The following is a 22,319-nucleotide window of genomic DNA, read 5'->3' on the forward strand; positions in this document are numbered from 1 at the left end:
GTTCTGCCTTTTTACCCAGGGTTCTTTGAGTGCACCTTTCCTGCAGGCAGCATCCAGGGGCCACACCTTCTAATGAAGGTGTAGGAGCTCTCATTTGGGGCATTGTGCGGATTGCCACTTTTAAAATCTGTAACTTTGGTGCGGATTCTTGAAACGTGAGCAAAAATGGAGTCGTAAACATGAATTGGACACTGGAGCGTATCACAACGCTCTGTCAAATGGGGTGGGGGAATACTAATCCCCCCTCCCTCTCCTCCCTTCCCACCCCCCCCCCCAATTGATTCCCAGCGCAGTTTGGTGTATGGATTTTCGTCCGCTTTGAAGTGCATCCTGTTTTGTTTACTACTTTCCTGCCCCCTCGATGTGCTTGCTTTCCTGCCCCCTCGATGTGCTTGCTTTCCTGCCCCCCTCGATGTGCTTGCTCTTCCGCCCCCTGTTCCCTGTGTGGGACTCTGTCTGTGTGTGCATTAGGGAAGGTGTTGGAATAGTAAATTATACATATTTCTATTGTTAGCATGCCATCTACTGCAAGTCGATGTAATGACTTGCGTAGTAATGACAGTGCGTGGTAACAACGCTGTTGTTGTAACAACGCTGTTGTTGTAACAACCGCATTGTAAGGGCATCGCGGTTTGATGCCTGCGTTGCCCCAGTATTGGAACTTTCATAGATTCCCATAGCTTGTATCATTCCCCGTCGTCGGAATGGGAATCTGGGTAAATAAAAAACACCATAGCAGTAGGTACAAAAGAGACAAAGGCCTAGGCCTCATCTCATTTTGTAGCATATCCACCTCTTTTTGTAGAAGAGACCAAAAACCTGCAACAACCAATCAGATTAGCCTCACCCCATAGAACCCTCCTGAGAGAACCTCAGATTTTCTACCGCACGTTGTGCTAAGGGAGTCTCCACTGAGCTCTGCTCAGTTTTTTCTCTACAACTTTAGATTTCAGTTACTTTCTCTTCAAGATGTCGGATAAAGAAAAGAAGGCTTCATTTAAGACCTGTTCTAAGAAAAGGCTTTATGTTGAAGACCAGCATAAGAATTGTATTTATTGTACCCAGATCACAAGGCCACTGATTGTAAAATCTGCAGAACCTTCTCCACCAAGTCACTGAGAGACAGGGCAGGAAGACTTTTGACCTGGTTACAGAAGATGTCACGGAAGGAGGTTGTTTCAAGTGACAGCGAAGATTCCTCCTCCGCTTCATCCAGGAGGTCTAAAAAGAGGGGTAGGTCTTCCCCTTCAACTTCAACTGAACCTCCTGCTAAGGCCTTGCGAAAGACCTCTGATAGGTCTAACAGGCCCAGTCCCAAAATAATCTCCTCACCGAGGTGCAAAGGAGAGGGAGGGACTTGTTACTGGGGTAATTTCCACACAGAAGGTGAGTCAAGGACCTTCTGTTGTCTCTCCACCATCTGAGAAGACAAAGTTTCAAAAAGCTATCATCTATACCTCAGGAGGGAAAATCGGAGAAGAAAACCCATTCGTCGACGACTACATCTTCAGTTATGTCGACGTCGACTGCTAAAGTTCATCAGGCGCCGATCACAGCTCCGTCGACGGCCCCACCGTGGAAGCCTTCGACAACTTTGTCGACGATGCAGGTTCCTATCTCAGTGTCGTTGACTATGTTAACCTAGACGACGATGACGCTGACAGTGGGGACGATGGCGATGACTGCTACGATGATACTGACGTCGAGCTCGTCGACTATTTGTCCATCGTCTACGATGATCCTTTCTCCGACGATGTCGACGACTCCGGCGACGGTGCAAAAAGTTAAAATTTCTATTGGAAGACTCCAAATTACACCGGAAATGACCTCTCCGCGAAGGGTGACGCCTTTACCTCCTGCATTGCTTTTGGATGAAGAGTACTCTGATGAGGAAGATAGTCCTTATGGTGATGCGTACAGTCCATCTCAGCTCCAGGTGAAGTACCAGGATTCAGATTCAGATGACTATTATGAAGAACAGCGGCAACCCCCTCCTCGGGAGAGACCTCAAGAACAACCACATCAGGGCATAGTTTCTATGCCTTCCTCCCTGATAAGTGACTTGCAGATCATGTTGATGGATTATAGGAGATTTCCATCCCAACCCTCTGAATCCATGCAACCACCTCCGCCTCCTCCGCCAACTTCTACGGTTCAACCACCAGAACCGGCACCTTTGGAGGAACTGCAGAATATCATCACGGGACAGGCGAATGATGATTATGATTCCTCAGATGATGAACGGAATGTGAGAGAGGTCCGGAATCCAGATAGAGAATGGGACGACTATATCATACCAGATCCCGCTTCGCCTATACCGTACCCTGTAGATACTCCTCCAGCAGGCATCGGAGGTTTCCATAATCTTATGAGAGAGCTTCAAAAAGATTTGGTCTTCCCATTCCAGTTGTTCAATCAAACTGCTTTCTCTATGATTTTATAGAGCCTTATAGGAAATACATTTGCTCTATCCCCAATTGTAGAGCACGTATGGAGTGAAGGAGTGAGGGTAATGCAGTCTGCAGCTACTGTTATCCCGTTTCTACCGCGACTGAAGAAGAAATATAAGGCTCCTGATGGTAGTCCAGCTTGCCTGGTTGGCCAACCGAGGCCGGACTCCGTAATCTCCCAGGTGGCTCAAAGAAAATTGAAGAACCCATCTGCTCCTCTTACCTCACCGCCAGATAGGGGAAGGCAGACACCTTGACAACGTGGGCAAGAGATTCTCCTCTGTGGGCAACAGATTCTCCTCTATGTCCAGCCTCCTGGTTCGAGCCTCCAATGCACTTGCAATTTTAGGATGATATGATTGCCAAATATGGTGCGATTTGTCTCCTTTTGTGGATCAGCTGCTGGACAGTTCCAAAGCGGATGTGAAGAAAATCCTTGAGGAGGGGGAGCGATCTTCCTCAGAGATTGATTGTGCCATGGACATCGCCTCAACTGCTATTCGCGCCTTGGCAGGTTCGGCTGTCCTGATTAGGCTTGGGCGCATTGGTTTCGTCCTGAGGTACAGAATAAAATTTTGGATTTACCGTTTGATGGTGACATGCTTTCTGGTAAGCATATAGATGACTCCTTACAAGACATCAAGAAGGACACGGAAACGGTGAGGTCCTTGGGCACGTTACAATATCGCAAAGTGCCTTTCCGAGGGGCAAAAGGTAAAGGTTTTTCTAACTACAAAGGAGGATACCAACAACGCTACTCCTCCTGTTTGCAATCCTCGCTGTCTTACAAACCTCAATACTCTCAGCGTCAAGGCCAATCAGCGTCTTTCTCTCGCCAACCTACAAGAGGTCGACAGGGGCGTCTCAGCTCTGTCTACTGCTCCTCCACCCTGTCTAATGTTCCTCCACCCCCGGTAACATCAGTAGGGGGCGGAATTTTGCACTGTCTGCGCAGCTGGAAGATCATAACATCAGATCGGTGGGGCCTCAATATCATGTTGGCCACACATTGGAATTTCAACACCTCCCACCTTCCAGAGCCCCTCACCCCACGGAATCACATCATCTACGGCTCGAAGCCCATCAACTGCTCATTAAGGGAGCGATGGAGCCTGCACCTCTATCTCAACGAGGGTAAGGGTTCTATTCCAGGTTTTTCGTGGTTCGCAAGACGGAGGAGAAATGGCGCCGAATTTTAGACCTGAGGGAGCTCAACGCCTATCTCTTAAAACTATCGTTCCGGATAGTATCCCTTCACAATATTTTGCGCCTTCTCAATCCAGGAGATTACATGGTATCTCTGGATCTCGAGGACTCATACTTCCACGTCCCGATCCACCCAGCTCACAGACTATTCTTACGCTTTGCGGTAGCCAAGAGCCATTTTCAATTCAAAGTCCTGCCTTTCGGGCTCAGATCCGCTCCTCGGATATTCACGAAGGTGTTGGCCCTGGTGGCAGCGTTTCTCAGAAGACCGTCTCTACAAGTTTTTCCCTACCTAGACGATTGGTTGATCAAAGCTCCATCTTTTCAAGCAACTACAAGAGCAGTCAAAAGTTGCATTCGACTTTTCAATCATCTGCGTCTTCAACTCAACAGGAACAAATCGGTCCTTCTCCCATCCCGGTTGGCCAAATTCCTAGGTTCCATTCTGGATACAAAATGCTGCAAGGCTTTCCCATCGGAGGAAAGACCAAAAAGACTCATTCTCTCTGCTCGTCCATTGCAAAAAAGACGATCTCTATCGGTCCGTCTATACAAGTCACTCCTAGGATCGATTTCATCCTGCATACCCTTAATTACGCATTGCAGACTACGTCTGCGCCCGTTGCAGGAGCAACTAGACAGGCAATGGCGCCAGGCGGAAGGCGCGTTCGACAAAATAAGTCCCATCTCTTATGAGGGAAGCAGCCAATTGGTGGACGATCAAAGACCGTATCTCAAAGTGTCTCACTTTCAAGATTGCTCCATCTCCCTTGGTTCTGGCCACGGATGCCTCGCTGGAAGGCTGGGGAGCTGATTTACAAGACCTACAAGTGAGCGGTCATTGGACGTCCAAACAGCGTATTCTCCACATCAATCTTCTGGAGCTCAAGGCAATTTGTTTGGCTTTGCAGGCTTTCCTTCAGAGGATTCGAATTCCACAATACTGGTTCGTACGGAAGACTGCCATGCATTATGTAAACAAACAAGGCGGAACAAGATCTCGAGTTCTTTCAAAGTAGGCCCAAGAGATATGGGAATGGGCAATTCGCCACAAATTTTTCTCTCAGCAGAACATCTCCCAGGTACGCTCAACACGACAGTGGATACATTGAGTCGTCTAAAATCGGTCTGTCACGGTGGGGAAACTGGATCAGGACACTCTCGACAGGGTCTGGTGCACTCCTTCCATAGACCTATTCGCAACCGAAGGCAACCAGAAATGCTGGTTCTTTGCAAGCAGAGATCACCATCGCGGCTCGCTGGGGAATGCTCTTTCGATAGCCTGGTCAGGCGCATTTGTTTACGCCTTTCCTCCAATTCCCCTGATGCCAAGGCTACTCAGGAAGCTCAAGTCGGAACCCTGCCAAATGATTTTGATCGCACCAGCGTGGCCCGTCAATTCTGGTTTACAGAGCTTCTCCTGCTCTCGCAAGATGAGCCAATTCACCTACGGCCCATTCCATCTCCATTGACCAATGTCCCAGGGCATCCAGACCGGAGCTCGCTCCAGTTGACAGCGTGGCTCCTGAGCACCGGGAATTCCAGAATTTAAATATCCCTCAGGAGTGTAAGTACATTTTATCTCAACCCCGCGCACCAAGTACAAATAAGACCTATCGCGCGAAATGGAAACGTTTCTGTTTATGGTGCCACCGACAGAACCTTCATCCCTTCTCTTCTGCTCCTCACCAGATATTGCCTTACATTCTTTCTCTGGGTAAGTCAGGCCTGGCACATTCCTCCATCAAGGTACATCTGTCGGCTATCTCTAGATTCAGGCGGACGGCCTCAGTCCTTCTCTCTGGTCCGCTAGGATTGTCAAACAATTCCTGAAGGGTCTTTTCAGGGTATTTCCTCCAGTTCTGCCTCCACCTCCAATCTGGCAACTCAATTTAGTTCTGGCTCAACTCATGAGACCTCCATTTGAACCTATTCACAGAGCAGATCTAAAGTTTCTTTCAGCCTTGATGTCGGCTAGGAAGGTTGGGGAAACTGGAAGCTCTTACCATTATGGAACCCTTTTTACAGTTCAAAAAAGACACTAATCCTAAGGACTAATCCGAAATTCATTCCAAAAATCCCTTCGGATTTCCATTTGAACGAGCCTGTAGTTCTGAAATCTTTTTTCCCTCGACCTACGTCTCCAGCAGAAAGGTCTCTGCATTCCTTGGATGTCCAGAGATGTCTGAAATGTTATCTTGAACGCACGAAGGTTTTCAGAAAATCTTAACTATTTGTTGCTTATAGTGCTCCTCAAAGGTTTTCCTCTTTCAAAACAAGGAATCGCACGTTGGATTTCCAGTGCAATTCATTATTGCCAACAAGCGGGAGGGTAAGCTGCTAGAAAGACATGTACGAGCTCACTCCACGAGATCAGTTTCATCTTCTGCTGCTCTATTCGCTGGAGTTCCTGTCAAGGACATTTGTAGGGCAGCTACATGGAGCAATGCCCACACGTTCACAAAGCATTACTGCTTGGACTCTTCTACAAGGAGTGAGGCGGCAGTTGGTCAAGCGGCCCTGAGGAATCTCTTCCAATGAGTGGTGAGCTTTCCCTTCTATCACTCCTTCCTATTATTGCACATTTTGTATCTGATGTTTTTTGACTACTGTTACGTTGCTTCTTATTAGAGTATGGATACTAAAGGTGTTTCGATGCTTATGTCACAAAATGTGCTTTTATTGCTTACTGCTAGCTACTCTGATACAAGCTATGGGAATCTATGAATGTTCCAATACTGGGGCAAGAAAACAAGTTACATACCTGTAACTTTGGTTCCCCGGTATTCGTAACTTTCATAGATTGCCATGCGCCCACCCTCCTCCCCTGGGAAAGCTCAGTCTTCTGCAGAGGTAGTTAGTTACTCAACTGCTAGGAAAATCTGAGGCTCCGAGGTTCTCTCAAGAGGGTTCTATGGGGTGAGGCTAATCTGATTGGTTGTTGCAGGTTTTTGGTCTCTTTTACAAAAAGAGATGGATATGCTACAAAATGAGATGAGGCCTAGGCCTTTCTTTCTCTTTTGTACCTATTGCTATGGTATTTTTGTATTTACCGAGACTCCCATTCCGACAACGGGGAATGATACAAGCTATGGGAATCTATGAAAGTTACCAATACTGGGGAACTAAAGTTACAGGTAAGTAACTTGTTTTCTTGTAGTGGCTGTTTCCCATCCGGATGTTGTGGCAATAGCATGTGCCCACTTTTTACTGGGATGTTACCACAACAGTATCTGTGATGTAGTATGCATGCACTTGTGGCATATATTCAGAGGCCCTGTGCTCTGAAAAAAAACTAAAACGATTGTTGTCAGAGCCCAAGGAAAAAGAGGAGTTGCTTGTTAATTGCATCAAACTCCAAGATAGAGTGATGATGCCACCTCCTCTGGACCCTGTTACTTTGAAAGTACTAAAGGATTGTAGGGGCATCATTTTTCCTCCTATGTTGAAAATAATGAATGGAGCTATGGAACAGGGTACCTTCCCAATGGCATGGAAGAAGGCCATTGTGAAACCTCTTTTAAAAAAGCCTACCCTGGATGCTGGTCTCCTGAAGAACTTCAGACCAATATCTCTCCTGCCGGCCCCGGCTAAGATGTTGGAAGCACACCTGAACTGTCACCTCTCCAACTTCCTGGACTCCTCTGGGTTCTTGGACGGGTCCCAACATGGCTTTAGAAAGCTCCACAGCACGGAGTCTGCTTTGACTAAGGTCGCAGATAACATTCGCCGGAAAGTAGATCTTGGCCAAACCACCGTGCTAGTATTGTTGGACCTTACAGCGGCATTTGACACCCTGTCTCCCTCTACTTTAACATCTAGGTTAAGGGAGGCAGGGGTAACAGGACCGGCCCTCAGTCTTCTGAACTCTTTTTTACAGCTGAGAGAGCAGCGTGTGATGCTTGGAGATTTCCTCTCCCCTGTTAAGTCTCTGCAATGTGGGGTGCCACAGGGGTCGGCATTGAGTCCGACCCTGTTTAATATCTACGTGGCCCCCCCTTGCGAGACTAGTAAGATCTCGGGGGATGGAGGTGGTGTCGTACGCCGACGACACGCAGATTATGGTGTCCCTGACCCACTCTGTGAGTACCACCGCGTCCAACTTTAGGTCCTGCATGCAACTTGTTGCAGAGTGGATGATTTTCAACTCCTTAAAGCTGAATGGTGAAAAAACAGAGGTCCTGGTCTTTGGCAAAGACCAGGACATGTGGTCAGGAGAGTGGTGGCCTTCATCCTTAGGCATCTGCCCCACTCCCACACAATCTGCCAGGAATCTAGGCGTCATCTTTGACACCCTGCTCTCTATGGAGCTTCAGGTTAACAGGACTGTGGCCACCTGTTGGGGTGTCATCAGGACTCTTAAAAGAATCCTTCACTATCTCTCCCCACAGGCATGCAAGCAGATTGTGATTGCTCTTGTTGGCTCAAGGCTCGATTATTGCAATTCACTCTATGCCGGGGTCAACAAGGGCCTTCTGCAGCGTCTACAGGTTGTAAAGAATGCAGCTGCGCGATTTGTGTTGGCCCTTCCCTGGCTGTCTTCTGCTACCATGGCAAGGAAGAGTCTCCATTGGCTCCCTATCTCCTTCAGAGTATCTTTTAAACTCCTTTGCCTCACCTACAGTGCCCTCATGGCTGGCCCTGCCGATGCTCTTGGATCCCTGCTCACTCGGTATGTCCCGAGTAGATGTCTACGCTCTCTAGAGCTAAACCAACTGGTAGTCCCGCGCTCGAGGAAGGTTAGATGGGGGGAGTAAGGCTTTTTCCATCCTGGCACCCCAACTATGGAACACACTTCCCCTTGAGATCAAATCACAGCCCTCATTGGATCTCTTTAGGAAAGCCCTTAAAACCTGGTGTTTCATTAAGGCCTATCAGTAAGCTTCTGTCACCTGGTGCTTTCAGCTAGACATTGAATTAGGCGCCTTGACGCCCATCGGGCTAAGTTGCGCATGTATAAATCCCACTTCATTCATTCATTCATTCATTCCTCAGGTGTATCCCATGGGAAGAAGACAAATTGCAATAAAAACCTATTATGTGCTGGTTAATTTTTAAGAGAAATGGAACTCCTGGTCCAATTTATAGACCAAAATTGGATCAGAATCGGGTTAGTAAATGTGTATGCCAAAAAATTGCATAAAGTCGCATTTTAAAGGCCTTTGATGTACCCTGATATATATTTGCTTTACATTGGTAGTATTTCTTGACCTGCTGCATGTAGAAGTCTAAACTCAAAACTAACATTACAAATGGAGGCATAGCTAGCTTGGGAGCCCACCTGAAGCCATAGAATGTTGTCATTGAGACATGTAATGCGAGTTTTTAGGTGGTACACCCACCTCTGTCCTTTTACATAGTCTCGTTCCCTGAATAGTTCTCCACCTGTTCCAAACTAACCGACTGGACATGCTCACTATGTGCCAGTTCTAAATAGTGTGTTGACATGCAAGTGGTGCTGTGGAAGCACCTAATACTGTTCCACTGGTGAAAGTAATCTGTAGGGTTTGTTTTTTAAACAGGGCATAATGAGGGATCAGTCCCTTTGTGTGTAAAAACCTCTGTAGATTAGCCGGACAGCTCCTTCTTCTGGCCCGGTTTTATAAACCACTGACTGTGCTGCTGTGCATATCCCTCTGCGCCCTTACATACTCTGAGTATAAAAGGCTTATATACGCTCGGTTTGTAAGGGTGCCGAGGGGTATGCGCAGGAGTGCATACCTCTCGGCACCTGTACATACTCTGCAGTTATCACTGCAAGTATGTATGGGTGCCGAGAGGTATGCACTCCTTAAATAACTCAGCGTATATAAGTCTTATATACGCAGAGTATTGAGATGGGTGTATGCACAGCAGTGCATTTGGCAGCGCTATTTCTTGGCTCAAAATGCACCCTTGCATCTTTTTTTTCCCCGTACATGATGGTGCATTTTTTGCTAAGGAAAGAGCGCCAAATGCCCACTCCACCCACCCCTATTCTTGTGTTCATTGATCTAGTCCTGATCCTTCTAGTAGTCACATCTTTATAGCAGAGATTGCTGCGATATGTTATTGTGTAAATAACATTAGCAGTGATGCAATGTGTGTGCCTCCTGATTTCCTATTGCTTGGTGATCCCACTTCACCCTCAAAATGTAAATTTTTGTTGATTTGGGAATACTTAAAGGAATCTTTAGTCCCACGGCCAGCTTGAAAGAGCAGTTAAGACATATGTGCATCTTGATAATGCATATTTTCACCTGCTTTTCTGTTACTCCGTTGTGCAAAATTGTTGGTTTTGATCCGTCATACTTTTTCAGTGCATATTGACCTTTCACAGTCAGGCTTGTAGTATACTCCCACTTTCAGCAAACTCTTTAAGTAATTATTCATCCTCCAGAGTTTTTCTCTGCAGTATGCTTTTGTGTTTCGCTATTATGCCACAGTATGAATGTAGAGGTCTGTAGTTTTTAATACTGGGTAACCTTCATTTTAACTTTTTAAAGTTTTAAACTTGACATCGGGTAGTGTGCAGATTCGTAAGCAAACCATCACACCTCAGTGTTGTGAATCCGATTGAGAACAGACCTTGCTAATTTCGTGTGTTAGAGGGCTGGGCTGGTGAGAGGGGCTTGGAAGTTGATTGTTGCCCAGAAGAATTTGGCATTATTTGTTGATTGTTTAGTTTGACTCCAGCGTAAGCACATGAATTGATGCACTGCTCACTGTCTCCTTGTGCTTAACGTGTTTCGTTGTACTCCTCTCTCTGCCAGATGACTGGGTCAAGTGAATTCAGACTGAACCACTCTCCTGAAGATGGCATCTCCTCTGTCAAGTTCAGCCCAAATTCGCCTCAATTTTTGCTGGCTTCCTCCTGGGACTCTACAGTGCGGCTGTATGATGTGTCTACCAACACCATGAGGCTGAAGTACCAGCACGGAGGGCCAGTGTTAGACTGCACGTTTTATGTGAGTACTTTGCCTTCATCTTTTCCTGATCAGTGTCCTCTTGCCATAGTTGTCACCTGCTTATCGCACATGGTGCTTTCATGTAAACTCTGTTATAAATTTAGATTTCCATGTGTCTTATAATTATGGGGTTATATAAGCCAGGAGTGACTGGTGTATATTAAAAAATAGTGCATTGCCTTGCCACGCATGGTGTGGCAAACTAGAGATTGAGCAGTTTGCAGTGCTCCTGCATTCTGCAGTGGCAGACCTGCTCTCATCTGTTTACATGTGTCACTCAGGGTGGCACACTCAGGGCTTCAGGCCTTGGGTACCTCTTTAGCTCCCATGACCTATGCACCACTGGTACCATTTACTAGGGATATATGAGGGAGTAAAAGTCTTTGCCAATTGGGGTTACCTATTTACATTCATCATATATATGGGCAGAGCATTGGGGCCCAGTCACCTGGCTTAGCCTCTTCGACACAGCGCAAATACCGCCGCAGTGTGGCAGAATTTGACGCATGCGCAGTTTGGACAGCCCCCGGCCGTCCGACGCACACAAGCACCATGGCGTCAGACGGCCCACCGTCCTCCGCATCGAAGAGGTTAAGTGCACTTTCAGTCTTACACCAGCAGTTAGTAGTCTAACGGGGGGCAAAAGTGGGGTATACATACAATAAGCCTATTTTCTTACGCAAATTAATCCTTCTTAGACACTCCCTTGTATATTTTAGTGTTAAATCCTTGCATCCTTTGTTTGCTAGTGTTCTCAGTATTTAAATGCAGCAAAGTGACAACCCTCATACTCCACCAATTGTCCCTTGACACTGTCTCACCGCATGGGTTTCACACTAGGACCGCCATTGTAGTTTCCAATTTTGTACAGCATCTCCCGTTTTTCTTTCTTAGTGGTTCTCTGTGCGTGTTTAATCCAGAATCAATGCCTCTTGTATTGTAGGACCCCAGCCATGCATGGAGCGGAGGCTTAGACTTGCAGCTGAAGATGCACGACTTGAACACGGATGGAGGTAATGTGACTGTTTTCCTACTAGTGTCTGACTGCTTGAGGGCTACGGAAGAGATCTATACTGGAGTCTGGTGCAGGCTGTGGCAGTAACAATATTGATTGCACCATACAGTGCAGAAATGCTGGTGGCAGTGGTCTGAGTTGGGGCTTCTGGTAATATGTGGATAAGACAGAGCTGTGAGGGCATTGTGCAATGATTTAGTGGCACAGTAACAAAAGTAATTGGTCAGAGGGTGAAGGCCTGGGTTCTTTCAAGAGGGAACTGTGGGGCAAGGAGAAGCGAATAACTTTGCTTTGCTGGTAGCAGGCCCATGGATGTATTTGAGTTGGGTTACAGGTGGGTGGAAGTTCTAAGATTGCAAGGCCAAAAAAGCATTGGGTTTGTGGATGGTGGGTGTAGATGTGAAAAGCACTGGAATGAAGGGGAAGAGTTTGAGAGCTTTTTGAAGTAGGGGCAAGAGCTGTGCTTGATGGATTGTGAGATGTGTGAGGGTTTTGTGGAAGGTCAGATGTTTTCTAGCTGCTGGTAAGTGTTCTCAACTAAGCAGAACTAAGAACTGAAGTGAGCTATGTGTAGTATGGAGATGTGATAGTGGGGCAGAAAGGGTCTGAAATTTGTGGTTAGAGGTCTTAACTGTAATTTAGAGGGATTTAGTCTGTTTTCTTATGAAATAGATGTGAAACCTGTAATCTTTGGGACAATGGATGAAGATGGGCTTTCCCCACATGAGGCTGTACATTTTGCAGCTCATCATGGTCCCGGTCTCTGGCATGCATTTGTAACTGCTTTGACTTTATAAGCATCAGGCCGTCAAACTATCTCCTCAACCCTCCCATCTCCACACACTTCTGAATGCTTTAGGAGGCTCCCTGTAGGAGCAAATAGATGAGCCTGGCTCTTGAAGAAACAAACGAGGATATGTGTTTTGGAGTAGGCCAGCTTTTCCGTATACTAGTGAATGATGTGTGTATCAAGGTTCCCTGGTTTTTAATGGCTGTCTTTATTTTTGCAGGCGTTGTGGTTGGCAGTCACGATGCCCCCATCCGCTGTGTGGAGTACTGCCCAGAGGTGAACGTCATTGTGACTGGTAGTTGGGATCAGACCGTAAAGCTCTGGGACCCAAGGACTCCATGCAATGCAGGCACATTTTCTCAGCCTGATAAGGTTTGTGGCGATTACCTGTCCTTTTTGTGGGTCACTCTGCTACCTCATTGTTGATTTGTGATGATAAATGATGGGCCAATCGACCTAAATGCCGATGAGTTTTGTCAAAACCAAGCAGCTGACTCTTACTTACTCGTTGGAAAGCAGACCGCTGTTGTGTGAGGTGAAACTTTTTTGTTTTATGCTCTTGATTAGGAGTAATTTGGTGGCCCCACACAGACATTGGGACTTAACATAGCCTCTTAGGTTGCAGGCTGCCCCAGGTTTGAAATGGTTTGTTTTGTGCCTAGTGTCCCAAACATGCATTAGTTCTGTTGTTTACCTCCCCTTTCTGTAGCAAACTTTAAATTTATGGGGGAGTTCGAGGAGGAGGAGGAGGAGGAGGAGGAGTTGGACAACTCCAAAATAAGGTGTAAACATGAGTGTAGGGGTTGAGGTGGTGGGGCTGTATCGGGTTTGTTTCCCTCAGATTTTTTACTACCCATGTGGCACTTGAACTGAGGCCATCTATGTACACTGTACAAATACCAATACAATTTGCTACTGTAGTGCTAGTTAATGTTTGACTTTAGGAGGAAAAAATGGTTTGTGTGGTTAGATTGACTGTAATTTCCTAACATTTTGACTTTTAGACCGCGTGCTGCTCTTGTTTTTGTCATTGTTTGTTTTGACATGCCAGTTACGGGGGATCTTAATCGTTCATATCTCACCATTCTCCCAGTGCAGTCTGAGAGGCTGGAGATTAGTTTGAGTTAATGAAGGTCCCCATGATGGAGCACTAGAATTATAATTAAGTTCGTTTTCCTTCTCATTAATAGTCCTAAATTTAAAATAGGGAAGAATGGTACGCTCATCTCCAAAAGAGGAGGGAAAGGTTGGGGAATAAACTACCAAAAACCTAGTTGACTAAGCAAGATAGGGGATTTATCCATTATATCTTTACAGGAATCTGGAAAGGGGCAATCGTGCCTGACAAACGTATGAGCTGACCTCCAGGTGGCGACTATGTACACTTTTCTAGCTTTCACAGAAGAGAAGTAGATTCTGCCTTGCATCTTGTAGCATGGGTTGTATACCTCCCTTAAAGGGATGCTCTATTAGCATGCACAGTATTATCCACTTGCTTGTGAACACCTTGAGATGGCATACATTGTGCAAATAGGTCTGTAGTTATGAGTTGTTTACCTTTTCTGATTGCTTTTAGTTATTGTCAAGATATCTAAAAGCTGGAGATGAAGGATATGAACGTGGGAGACCAAGACTGATGTGAATAGTTTGAGTTTCTTGAAAATCCGAAAATCTTTGGACAGAGAGATGGGTCCGCTCTCAAAAAGTGTAACTGAGCACTACTAGTTAAGACTTAGGCGTACATACTAAACTTTTATTTCACTTGCTCTGCATGCCAATAAAGTTCATTTCCCAGTTAGGAGAGAGCTTCCCACTAGGTAATGGGTCAGACTTTGATGATGGTGCTTCAAGGAGAGTTTTGTAAGACTTTCTTTGCATCAAATAAGAAGTAAACTCGAATGTGGTGTGGTGAATATTGTGAGAGGAAAATGGGAAGTTTGCTAGATCTATTTTATAAAGTAAATGTGTAAGCCAGTATGAGGCCAACGATTCTACCTTTTTCAACGATGTACTCCATTTATTTAGGCGCACACTGCAGAATCTCTTCTGTTTTGAAAGAGGCATTGGTAGGTTCTGGCAAAGAGCTGTTGCATCCTTTAAGACGTTCATACAGTCTGGTGGTGCTTTCTGACCATAGTGGAGGTGTTTAAGGGTTAGGTTGTACAGTTCAGTGTTTGGCGAGTCCTCTATAGTTAAGTCTGTGATCTTAGGGCAGGTTCTTGTGGTGCTTCTCTGACAATAAAAGACGGCCTGGTTACTTTCATTTGCATAAATTGTATGATCGCAACGGTGATAGTCATTTCCGTGGATTGTTTGAATTGGATGGCTTTTGAAAGCAGGTTACGGGTGAAGTGTATATAAGAAAACGTTTGATTTTTTGAATTGGCTTCTAGCTACTTGGTGACACAACTTTTGCTTTTTGTGTTCACAGCTGTGGTAAATGTCATACTTGTTTTTCTTTATCTAATTTCACATTTTCCACACCATGAAAATGCATTACAATTTTCTGCAGATTTCGATTTTCAAGCTAGATTATTCTTCCTTTGTTTCCTTTTACATGCTCCTAGTAGAAATATTTACCCCTTTATTTGTTGAGGTAGCACATTATCTTTGTGCTGGCAACTTTTATTATCACAGAACACTAGATGAGCAGTAAGAATGGTTTTGAAGCTAGATTCACATCTGTCCCACCATCTTGATGTGATGTAACTGTACCTGTTCATGGGATTTCCAGATGGAAGCATCTTCCACAAACCACATTATGAATGAGAAGTAGTTTGTTGAAAATAACTCCTTTCAACAGGTTGTCCTCTTGGTGCGATCAAGGAGGGGTTAAGAATCTGTAGTTGATAGTGCTTGTTTATTCTGTTGTCTGTCCTGGCACAACTGTTTCCCATGCCCTTTTTAGGTCTCCGACTGCGAAGGCTGTGCTTGCGCAGTCTTGCAGGGGAGAGCTTATGTTTTTCAGTAAGGGGCTTAAACCCGCCCCTCTTCTCCATTGGCTGGCTTCCTAAACGGAGGCCAGCCATTGGAGGAGAGGGGCGTCACACTGTTTAAGCCCCGTCTTTTTGGGATTCGGGTGTGTTTTTTACTTTCTTTCTCTCCTCTTCCCATTGGCTGGAATTTTACCTTCCAGCCAATGGTAAGAGGAGAGAAAGAAAACCATGCCCCCGAATCCGAAAATCACGGGTCGTTTCTCTGAGGCGTTTCTGCTTTTCCTTGGAGAAATGTGGTCGTGTGGCGTCTCTCCTGGTCGCGGTCCGCAGCTTGGATGACGCAGGTAAGCTCTCCCTCCACCCCGTGCCCCCTTGTTGAGTGCTTGCTTTCCTGCCCCCCCCCCCACCCGTTGGTTGTGCTTGCTCTCCCGCCCCCCCTCGGTTGTGCTTGCTCTCCCGCCCCCCCCCCCCCTCGTTGGTTGTGCTTGCTCTCCCGCCCCCCCCCCCTCGTTGATTGTGCTTGCTCTCCCGCCCCCCCCCTCCTTGGTTGTGCTTGCTCTCCCGCCCCCGCGTTGGTTGTGCTTGCTCTCCTGCTTCCCCGCCCCTCATTGGTTGTGCTTGCTCTCCTGCCCCCCGTTGGTTGTGCTTGCTCTCCTGGCCCTCCCCCCTCGTTGGTCGTGCTTGCTCTCCTGCCCGCCCCATCATTCGTTAGTTGTGCTTGCTCTCCTGCCCCTCCCCCCCACGTTGGTTGTGCTTGCTCTCCTGCACCCCCTTGTTAGTTGTGCTTGCTCTCCCGACCCCCCCCCCCCCCTTTGGTTGTGCTTGCTCTCCCGACCCCCCCCCCCCTCTTTGGTTGTGCTTGCTCTTCCGACACCCCCCCCCCCCCCCCCTCTTTGGTTGTGCTTGCTCTCCTGCCCCCCCCCCCCTTGTTGGTTGTGCCGGCTCTCCTGCCCCCCCTCGTTGGTTGTGCCCCTCGTTGGTTGTGCTTGCTCTCCTGCCCCCCCCCTTGTTGGTTGTGCCGGCTCTCCTGCCCCCCCTCGTTGGTTGTGCCCCTCGTTGGTTGTGCTTGCTCTCCTGACTCCTCACCCCGCCGCCCTCTCGGTTGTGCTTGCTCTCCTGCCCCCAAACCCCCCCGCCCCCCCCCTCGTTGGACCCTGCTCATTGGTTCCTATTGTAGGGGAGGACGACTATTTTGATGCTAAACAATGCCTTTTGACTGCACACTAGTATTTTGTAAATAGTGCGAAACTTGTGCTGCCTTATTTATTAAAACGTATTGGGCTGCCTGGCATTCCAATCAGGGATAAAGAGACAGAGGAGTGAGTGACAAAGAGAGAGAGAATATGTGAGTGTGAAAGTGTGTGAGACTGCTTTATGGTGGATGGTGGTGGTTAGCACCAACAGTTTTTAAATTAAAAACAAACTTTGAAAGTGGGCCTTTCTTTAAAGACCTTGTGTTTCAAAGGAAAGAAAATGATTTCTTTCTCAACAATATGTGCAACAACGCTTATGTTCATTCAAGTCGGTGATGCTTTCACGCTTTACTTCAAAATGCATGGTATGTGGACTCCTATTTCCTGAGAGTGATTTCTTTTCCCAGATGATGTGTTTCTGCAGTTTTGTTTTTTGTTTAACATATGAATCTTGTACATCACATACTGCAAACTGAGCCGCCTTTAGGTTTCTGAGTGAGTTCCAGAGGTGGCTGAGTGGTAATGATAGCATGCCTAAGAGCTCTGTAGTTTAGGATGAGGGAAGGCAGTGCGAGTGTCTATTAGTTGCAGCCTCCTAACAAACATTTTGGGCAACTGTATTTTTATTTTTTTGTATACAAATTAAGCCCAGTTTGGTGATGTGGGTTCTGATAGGGTCGAGTCGGGACCTGGTTTTGGGTGCTGTGCTGTTATCACAAGGTGGCCTATGTCCTTTTGGGGAGCACAGTGGAGTGCAGGCTGGGGTCCCCAGCTGTCTCTCAAGAGTTGTTTGACTCTAGGACGCTGGCCTGTAATCTGACATGACGCAGCCTGGCTCTGTGTGTGGCTCTGTGTGTGGCTCTGTGTGTGTGGCTCTGTGTGTGTGGCTCTGTGTGTGTGGCTCTGTGTGTGGCTCTGTGTGTGTGTGTGTGGCTCTGTGTGTGTGTGTGTGTGGCTCTGTGTGTGTGTGTGTGTGGCTCTGTGTGTGTGTGTGTGGCTCTGTGTGTGTGTGTGGCTCTGTGTGTGTGTGTGGCTCTGTGTGTGTGGCTCTGTGTGTGTGGCTCTGTGTGTGTGGCTCTGTGTGTGTGGCTCTGTGTGTGTGGCTCTGTGTGTGTGGCTCTGTGTGTGTGGCTCTGTGTGTGTGGCTCTGTGTGAGTGGCTCTGTGGCTCTGTGTGTGTGTGTGGCTCTGTGTGTGTGGTTCTGTGTGTGTGTGTGTGGTTCTGGGTCTGGGTGTGTGTGTGGTTCTGGGTCTGGGTGTGTGTGTGTGGTACTAGGTCTGGGTGTGTGGTACTAGGTCTGGGTGTGTGGTACTAGGTCTGGGTGTGTGGTACTAGGTCTGGGTGTGTGGTACTAGGTCTGGGTGTGTGGTACTAGGTCTGGGTGTGTGGTACTAGGTCTGGGTGTGTGGTACTAGGTCTGGGTGTGTGGTACTAGGTCTGGGTGTGTGGTACTAGGTCTGGGTGTGTGGTACTAGGTCTGGGTGTGTGGTACTAGGTCTGGGTGTGTGGTACTAGGTCTGGGTGTGTGGTACTAGGTCTGGGTGTGTGGTACTAGGTCTGGGTGTGTGGTACTAGGTCTGGGTGTGTGGTACTAGGTCTGGGTGTGTGGTACTAGGTCTGGGTGTGTGGTACTAGGTCTGTGTGTGTGTGGTTCTGTGTGTGGTTCTGTGGTTCTGTGTGTGGTTCTGTGTGTGTGTGTGTGTGTGTGGTTGTGTGTGTGTGTGTGTGGTTCTCTGTGTGTGTGTGTGTGTGTGTGGTTCTCTGTGTGTGTGTGTGTGTGGTTCTCTGTGTGTGTGTGTGTGGTTCTCTGTGTGTGTGTGTGGTTCTCTGTGTGTGGTTCTGTGTGTGTGTGGTTCTGTGTGTGTGTGTGTGTGTGGTTCTGTGTGTGTGTGTGTGTGTGGTTCTGTGTGTGTGTGTGTGGTTCTGTGTGTGTGTGTGGGTGCATGTGGCTCTGTGTGTGTTTGTGGGTGCAAATGCAATAGGTCTCGCATTTGCGAGAGATTAAGTTATTGGCATTGTAAATGACAATGCCATTTATTTATCTGTTTTCAAAACCAACACCTAAATAAAAATGTTGTCATTTACAATGCCAATAGCTTTAACTTTTGCAAAGGCGAGACCATTGCATTGTAAATGCTTGTTAAAATGGTCTTATCAAGTTCAAAAATACTTTATTCTGATACAGCCATATCCATAAAAGCACAGTAAATATACAATTTAAAATATACACGTACATAATCACAGTAAGAATTCATTGATAATAGGCATAAATATACAATTTTTAAAACATATATGTAAGGAGGAAACTCGTGAGAAATTGCCTCAGGAGTTGGACATCATATTGCGGGCTCGTACAGCAATTCTCAAGCAAGTGCTGACGCTGAAGGTCAGCTCTTTATCTGTCAAGGTAAGTCACCTTCTGTAAACATCTACCAGGCTAATTGAGATAGTTTAAAAAAAACTGGGTTAAAAGCCACTCATCGTATTTTATGTAGTACCTGCAAAAGAACAAAGTGTAGAATAGTTTAGCCCTTCTGTCCATCTCACAGGCAGGGTTGGAAATCTAGATTTGCTTGGTAACCGAAGGGAAAGCACAGCAAACATTTTACAGTACCTGCCCTTAGACGGAAGAGGAGACTCCTCTGCCAGTGACTCATGGCCAGGGGATATACAGTATGTTCAGTAATCATAAAATCAACAACACAAGGTTTCTTAGATTCCCTCTCCTCCTTTCTGGGCTATAAAGTGTATAGAGTGCATCTCTGAGGACATTTTTATGTATGATCTCAGCTATGCTCTGGTTTAAAAAGAGTTTCCTAAATTAACGCTGCATAGGCTCCTCTGCACTCCGGACAACCACAGAATATTCTGCCCTTTCTCACATCCAATGCAGTCACCTATTATCTCTCTTGTGAGTGTTGCTGCTGGCTTTTTCCATAGGGAAAGCCAAAAGAGGGCAGTGCGGACCCTTGTATAGTCCGCTATATAATTTAAATTGAGTTCTTTATGACAGATATACTGAGCTGTGGAGATTGGTGCACCTAATAATTTCCTGTAAAATCTGTTTTCTTCTAGTTTTATACAGTGATTCTTGGCAATGCCATCAGACTTCTGCACTATAAGTGGCTGTCGGTATACACTGGGGTATAAAAAAAATTAAAATAGCTAAAAGAGTCTCTGTTCTTTTAGGCCATGGGAGACTGGGATGGAGTTAATAGCCTTTGAGAACTTGCTCCTGCATGGAACCATATGTCCAGGAGCCGTTCGCAGCAAAGACCAACCCAAGATGAGGAAAAGTGCTAGTGCTTTTCAGTTTCTGGCCTTCCACAGCTATAAAATTTAGTTGGCGTTTTCCTGGCCCTCAAGACATAACAAAAGATTTTTTTTAATTGGTAATTAGGTCCAGGCTGGCCATAAAGTCAACAAAGCCCTGCACTAAGATGCGTAGGGAGTTGGGAGTGCGGCCCTTAGGGACCACATTGTCGGCATATAGTAGCACGGAAAATATTTAGCAGTTAATTTTGGGGACATCATGGGTTAGTGTGATCAATGATTTGTGCAGACCATTGATATAAATGATGAAGAGCAGGGGGGCCGAAAACGCACCCCCTGTCTAACTCCTCTGCTTACTTTAATCGCATCAGTACCTTTGGCCCCGCTGCTAATCTTAACATGGTCTTGTATGTAAAATCTTGCCTGAGGAACACACACAAGAAGTCATTAAACAGAAGTGGTGTGATTGGTGTAAGAACAAGGAGTTTTTGTTTAAGGTAAGCGTTTCCATTGTACAGATAATTCTGTCTGTGTATATACGTTTGCAAAACATGTGTTAATACAGCCAGCAAGGTCTGAATTCTTTCTTCTGGTGTCTGTTGGTTCTTGAGAGCAATGTCCTGAAGTACATTGAAGGTCATGTGGAATTCTTTCAAGAGTTTGACCTGGCTTCCAGAACCTAATCCTTCATCTTCATTGTTTGTGGTGAGCTTTTAATTTTGCTGTATGTTTGGCTGAAGTGCATGATGTGGATAAACTGGAGGCTGAAGGAAAATATATTTTGGTGGTAGGTTAAGAGACTAACAATTTCCTGTGGAAATTTGCATTTGAGTGTTATTCCCATGCAATCTCGCTTGCTATTGGTGGAGTACATACATTTTGTTCTTCTCCTTTACCCATCTGTATTTAGTTTGCAGGTGCAAAAATGGTCGAACATCCTTTGATTCCCCTTTATCGTACTAGAAAGGCAGGGGTCTCCGTCTCTATTCATTGTGAAATTTCGTGCTTACTTATCCTACAGTGAACTTGGACCAGCTAGTTCAGAAGATTTTCACTTTACTGCCACAGGATTCGCTGCTTAACATCTTTCCTTTGCAGCAAAATGTAGTCATCCAAGCATTATACATTTGGTTCTACACTTTTTGTAACTCATTTTTCGACCCTTCCCACTAAACGTTTGGTGCTATGTTGAGGTGATCCACCGAAGAATTCCAACACACATAGGCTCTTAATGTTCACATGACTGGGGTTCTTTATTCCCCATATTGTGTGTGTAGTGTTTGTGGAATGTAAAATGTCTGACTTTTTGGGTGGTGCACAGTGATTGGTGCCTTATGCTCTAAAGGACGTTGTGATGCTGAATAAAATGTTTTCGTTTTTGATTGTCCATGCTATTTGATTTATATCGCCTTGTTTTGCATGTGCTATAACTCTGACTCCTCACGAGGTTTTGATGGAGTAGGGGTTGGATTTGAATCGCGCCATCAGTAACATTCAGCTCTACCCCATGGCTGTGTATACCCCAGCACAAATGTTAAGCTCCCCACCTATTAGAATTGCCTTTGTACTGTTGCATTTGGGAAGCGTTCTCTTGCCCTGGTGCGGAGCTCTTCCAACCTGCAGTCCGTGGAGTGCTCTTGTGCAGCTTGCTCTTCCACCGCGTTCCTCATACAGAGAAGCGCGTTGTTGGGTGTTCTATGCGAGCATCTTTCTTCAGCAGCGCTCTGATGACTCTCTGGTGGACTGGAGGCGGTGTTCTTCCTCACATGTGTCCAGTGTGTGATGAGCTTGTTGTGTGCATCGCTCTGTAGAAGCCAGGCTTCCTCTACCATCAACGTGTCTTGGGGCTGTCCGAATGAGCTTGTTATCGGATATTGTTCCTTTCTCTTAAATGCCCTATTAGCGGATAGTGTGGCACGCTGATCTTGCCAGGTATTCACCTGAAATCGACTGTTGGGCGGCCCATGTGAGGTTTCTGTGGGTTGTCTTCGTTCATCAAAATGTGGTGTCCGGTGTTTAGTGCCGGCCTGCGCCCTCTCGCTGCCTCTAAATAGCCGTCATTTGGAGCCCATCACGGCTGAATGTGCGCGTGGCGTGACCTTTGTGCCCAGTGAAATGATTGCATTGTTTCTGCCCTTGATTTATGGCGGCGGGCAGCCTGGCAGGGCCTATGATGAATGGATGACAGTCTCGCCTGAACGGCCGCGTACGGCCACGCACGAGGCTCATTGGTTCACCCCGGTTCATTATGTCACATATTCGGCTTCTTTTTATAATGCTTTTCTGATAAATGTGTGCTCGGAGTGGGCTGCAAGGCACCCCGCTTCCCGGTGATTTATGGGTCTGCGGCCATGAGAAACGGCTCCCGGTACAGGTGTGACACCGGTTAGCAAAAAGATTGAAGATTATTTTGTTTTTAGTCATTTCTTTACATTGATGGGTCTGTTCCCTGAGATGTTTTTCTTTCTTCTGATATTGATGTGAAGGCTAAAAAATCTACATGCGGCGT

General features: G+C 46.4%; 1 protein-coding gene across 2 annotated transcripts in view; it reads left to right on the forward strand.

The window, feature by feature from the left end:
* BUB3 (BUB3 mitotic checkpoint protein) overlaps positions 1 to 22,319 on the forward strand; it is a 154,506-nt gene that overhangs the window by 48,896 nt on the left and 83,291 nt on the right. For both annotated transcript variants that reach the window (XM_086922995.1, XM_086922994.1), the window contains exons 2-4: positions 10,409 to 10,603; positions 11,547 to 11,616; positions 12,629 to 12,780. In XM_086922995.1, coding sequence (XP_086779121.1) covers positions 10,409 to 10,603; positions 11,547 to 11,616; positions 12,629 to 12,780 — 417 coding nt within the window. The remainder of the gene's footprint in view (positions 1 to 10,408; positions 10,604 to 11,546; positions 11,617 to 12,628; positions 12,781 to 22,319) is intronic.

The sequence above is a fragment of the Lissotriton vulgaris genome, chromosome 5 (genome assembly GCF_964263255.1).
Source record: "Lissotriton vulgaris chromosome 5, aLisVul1.2, whole genome shotgun sequence".
In the NCBI taxonomy this organism is placed as follows: domain Eukaryota; kingdom Metazoa; phylum Chordata; class Amphibia; order Caudata; family Salamandridae; genus Lissotriton; species Lissotriton vulgaris.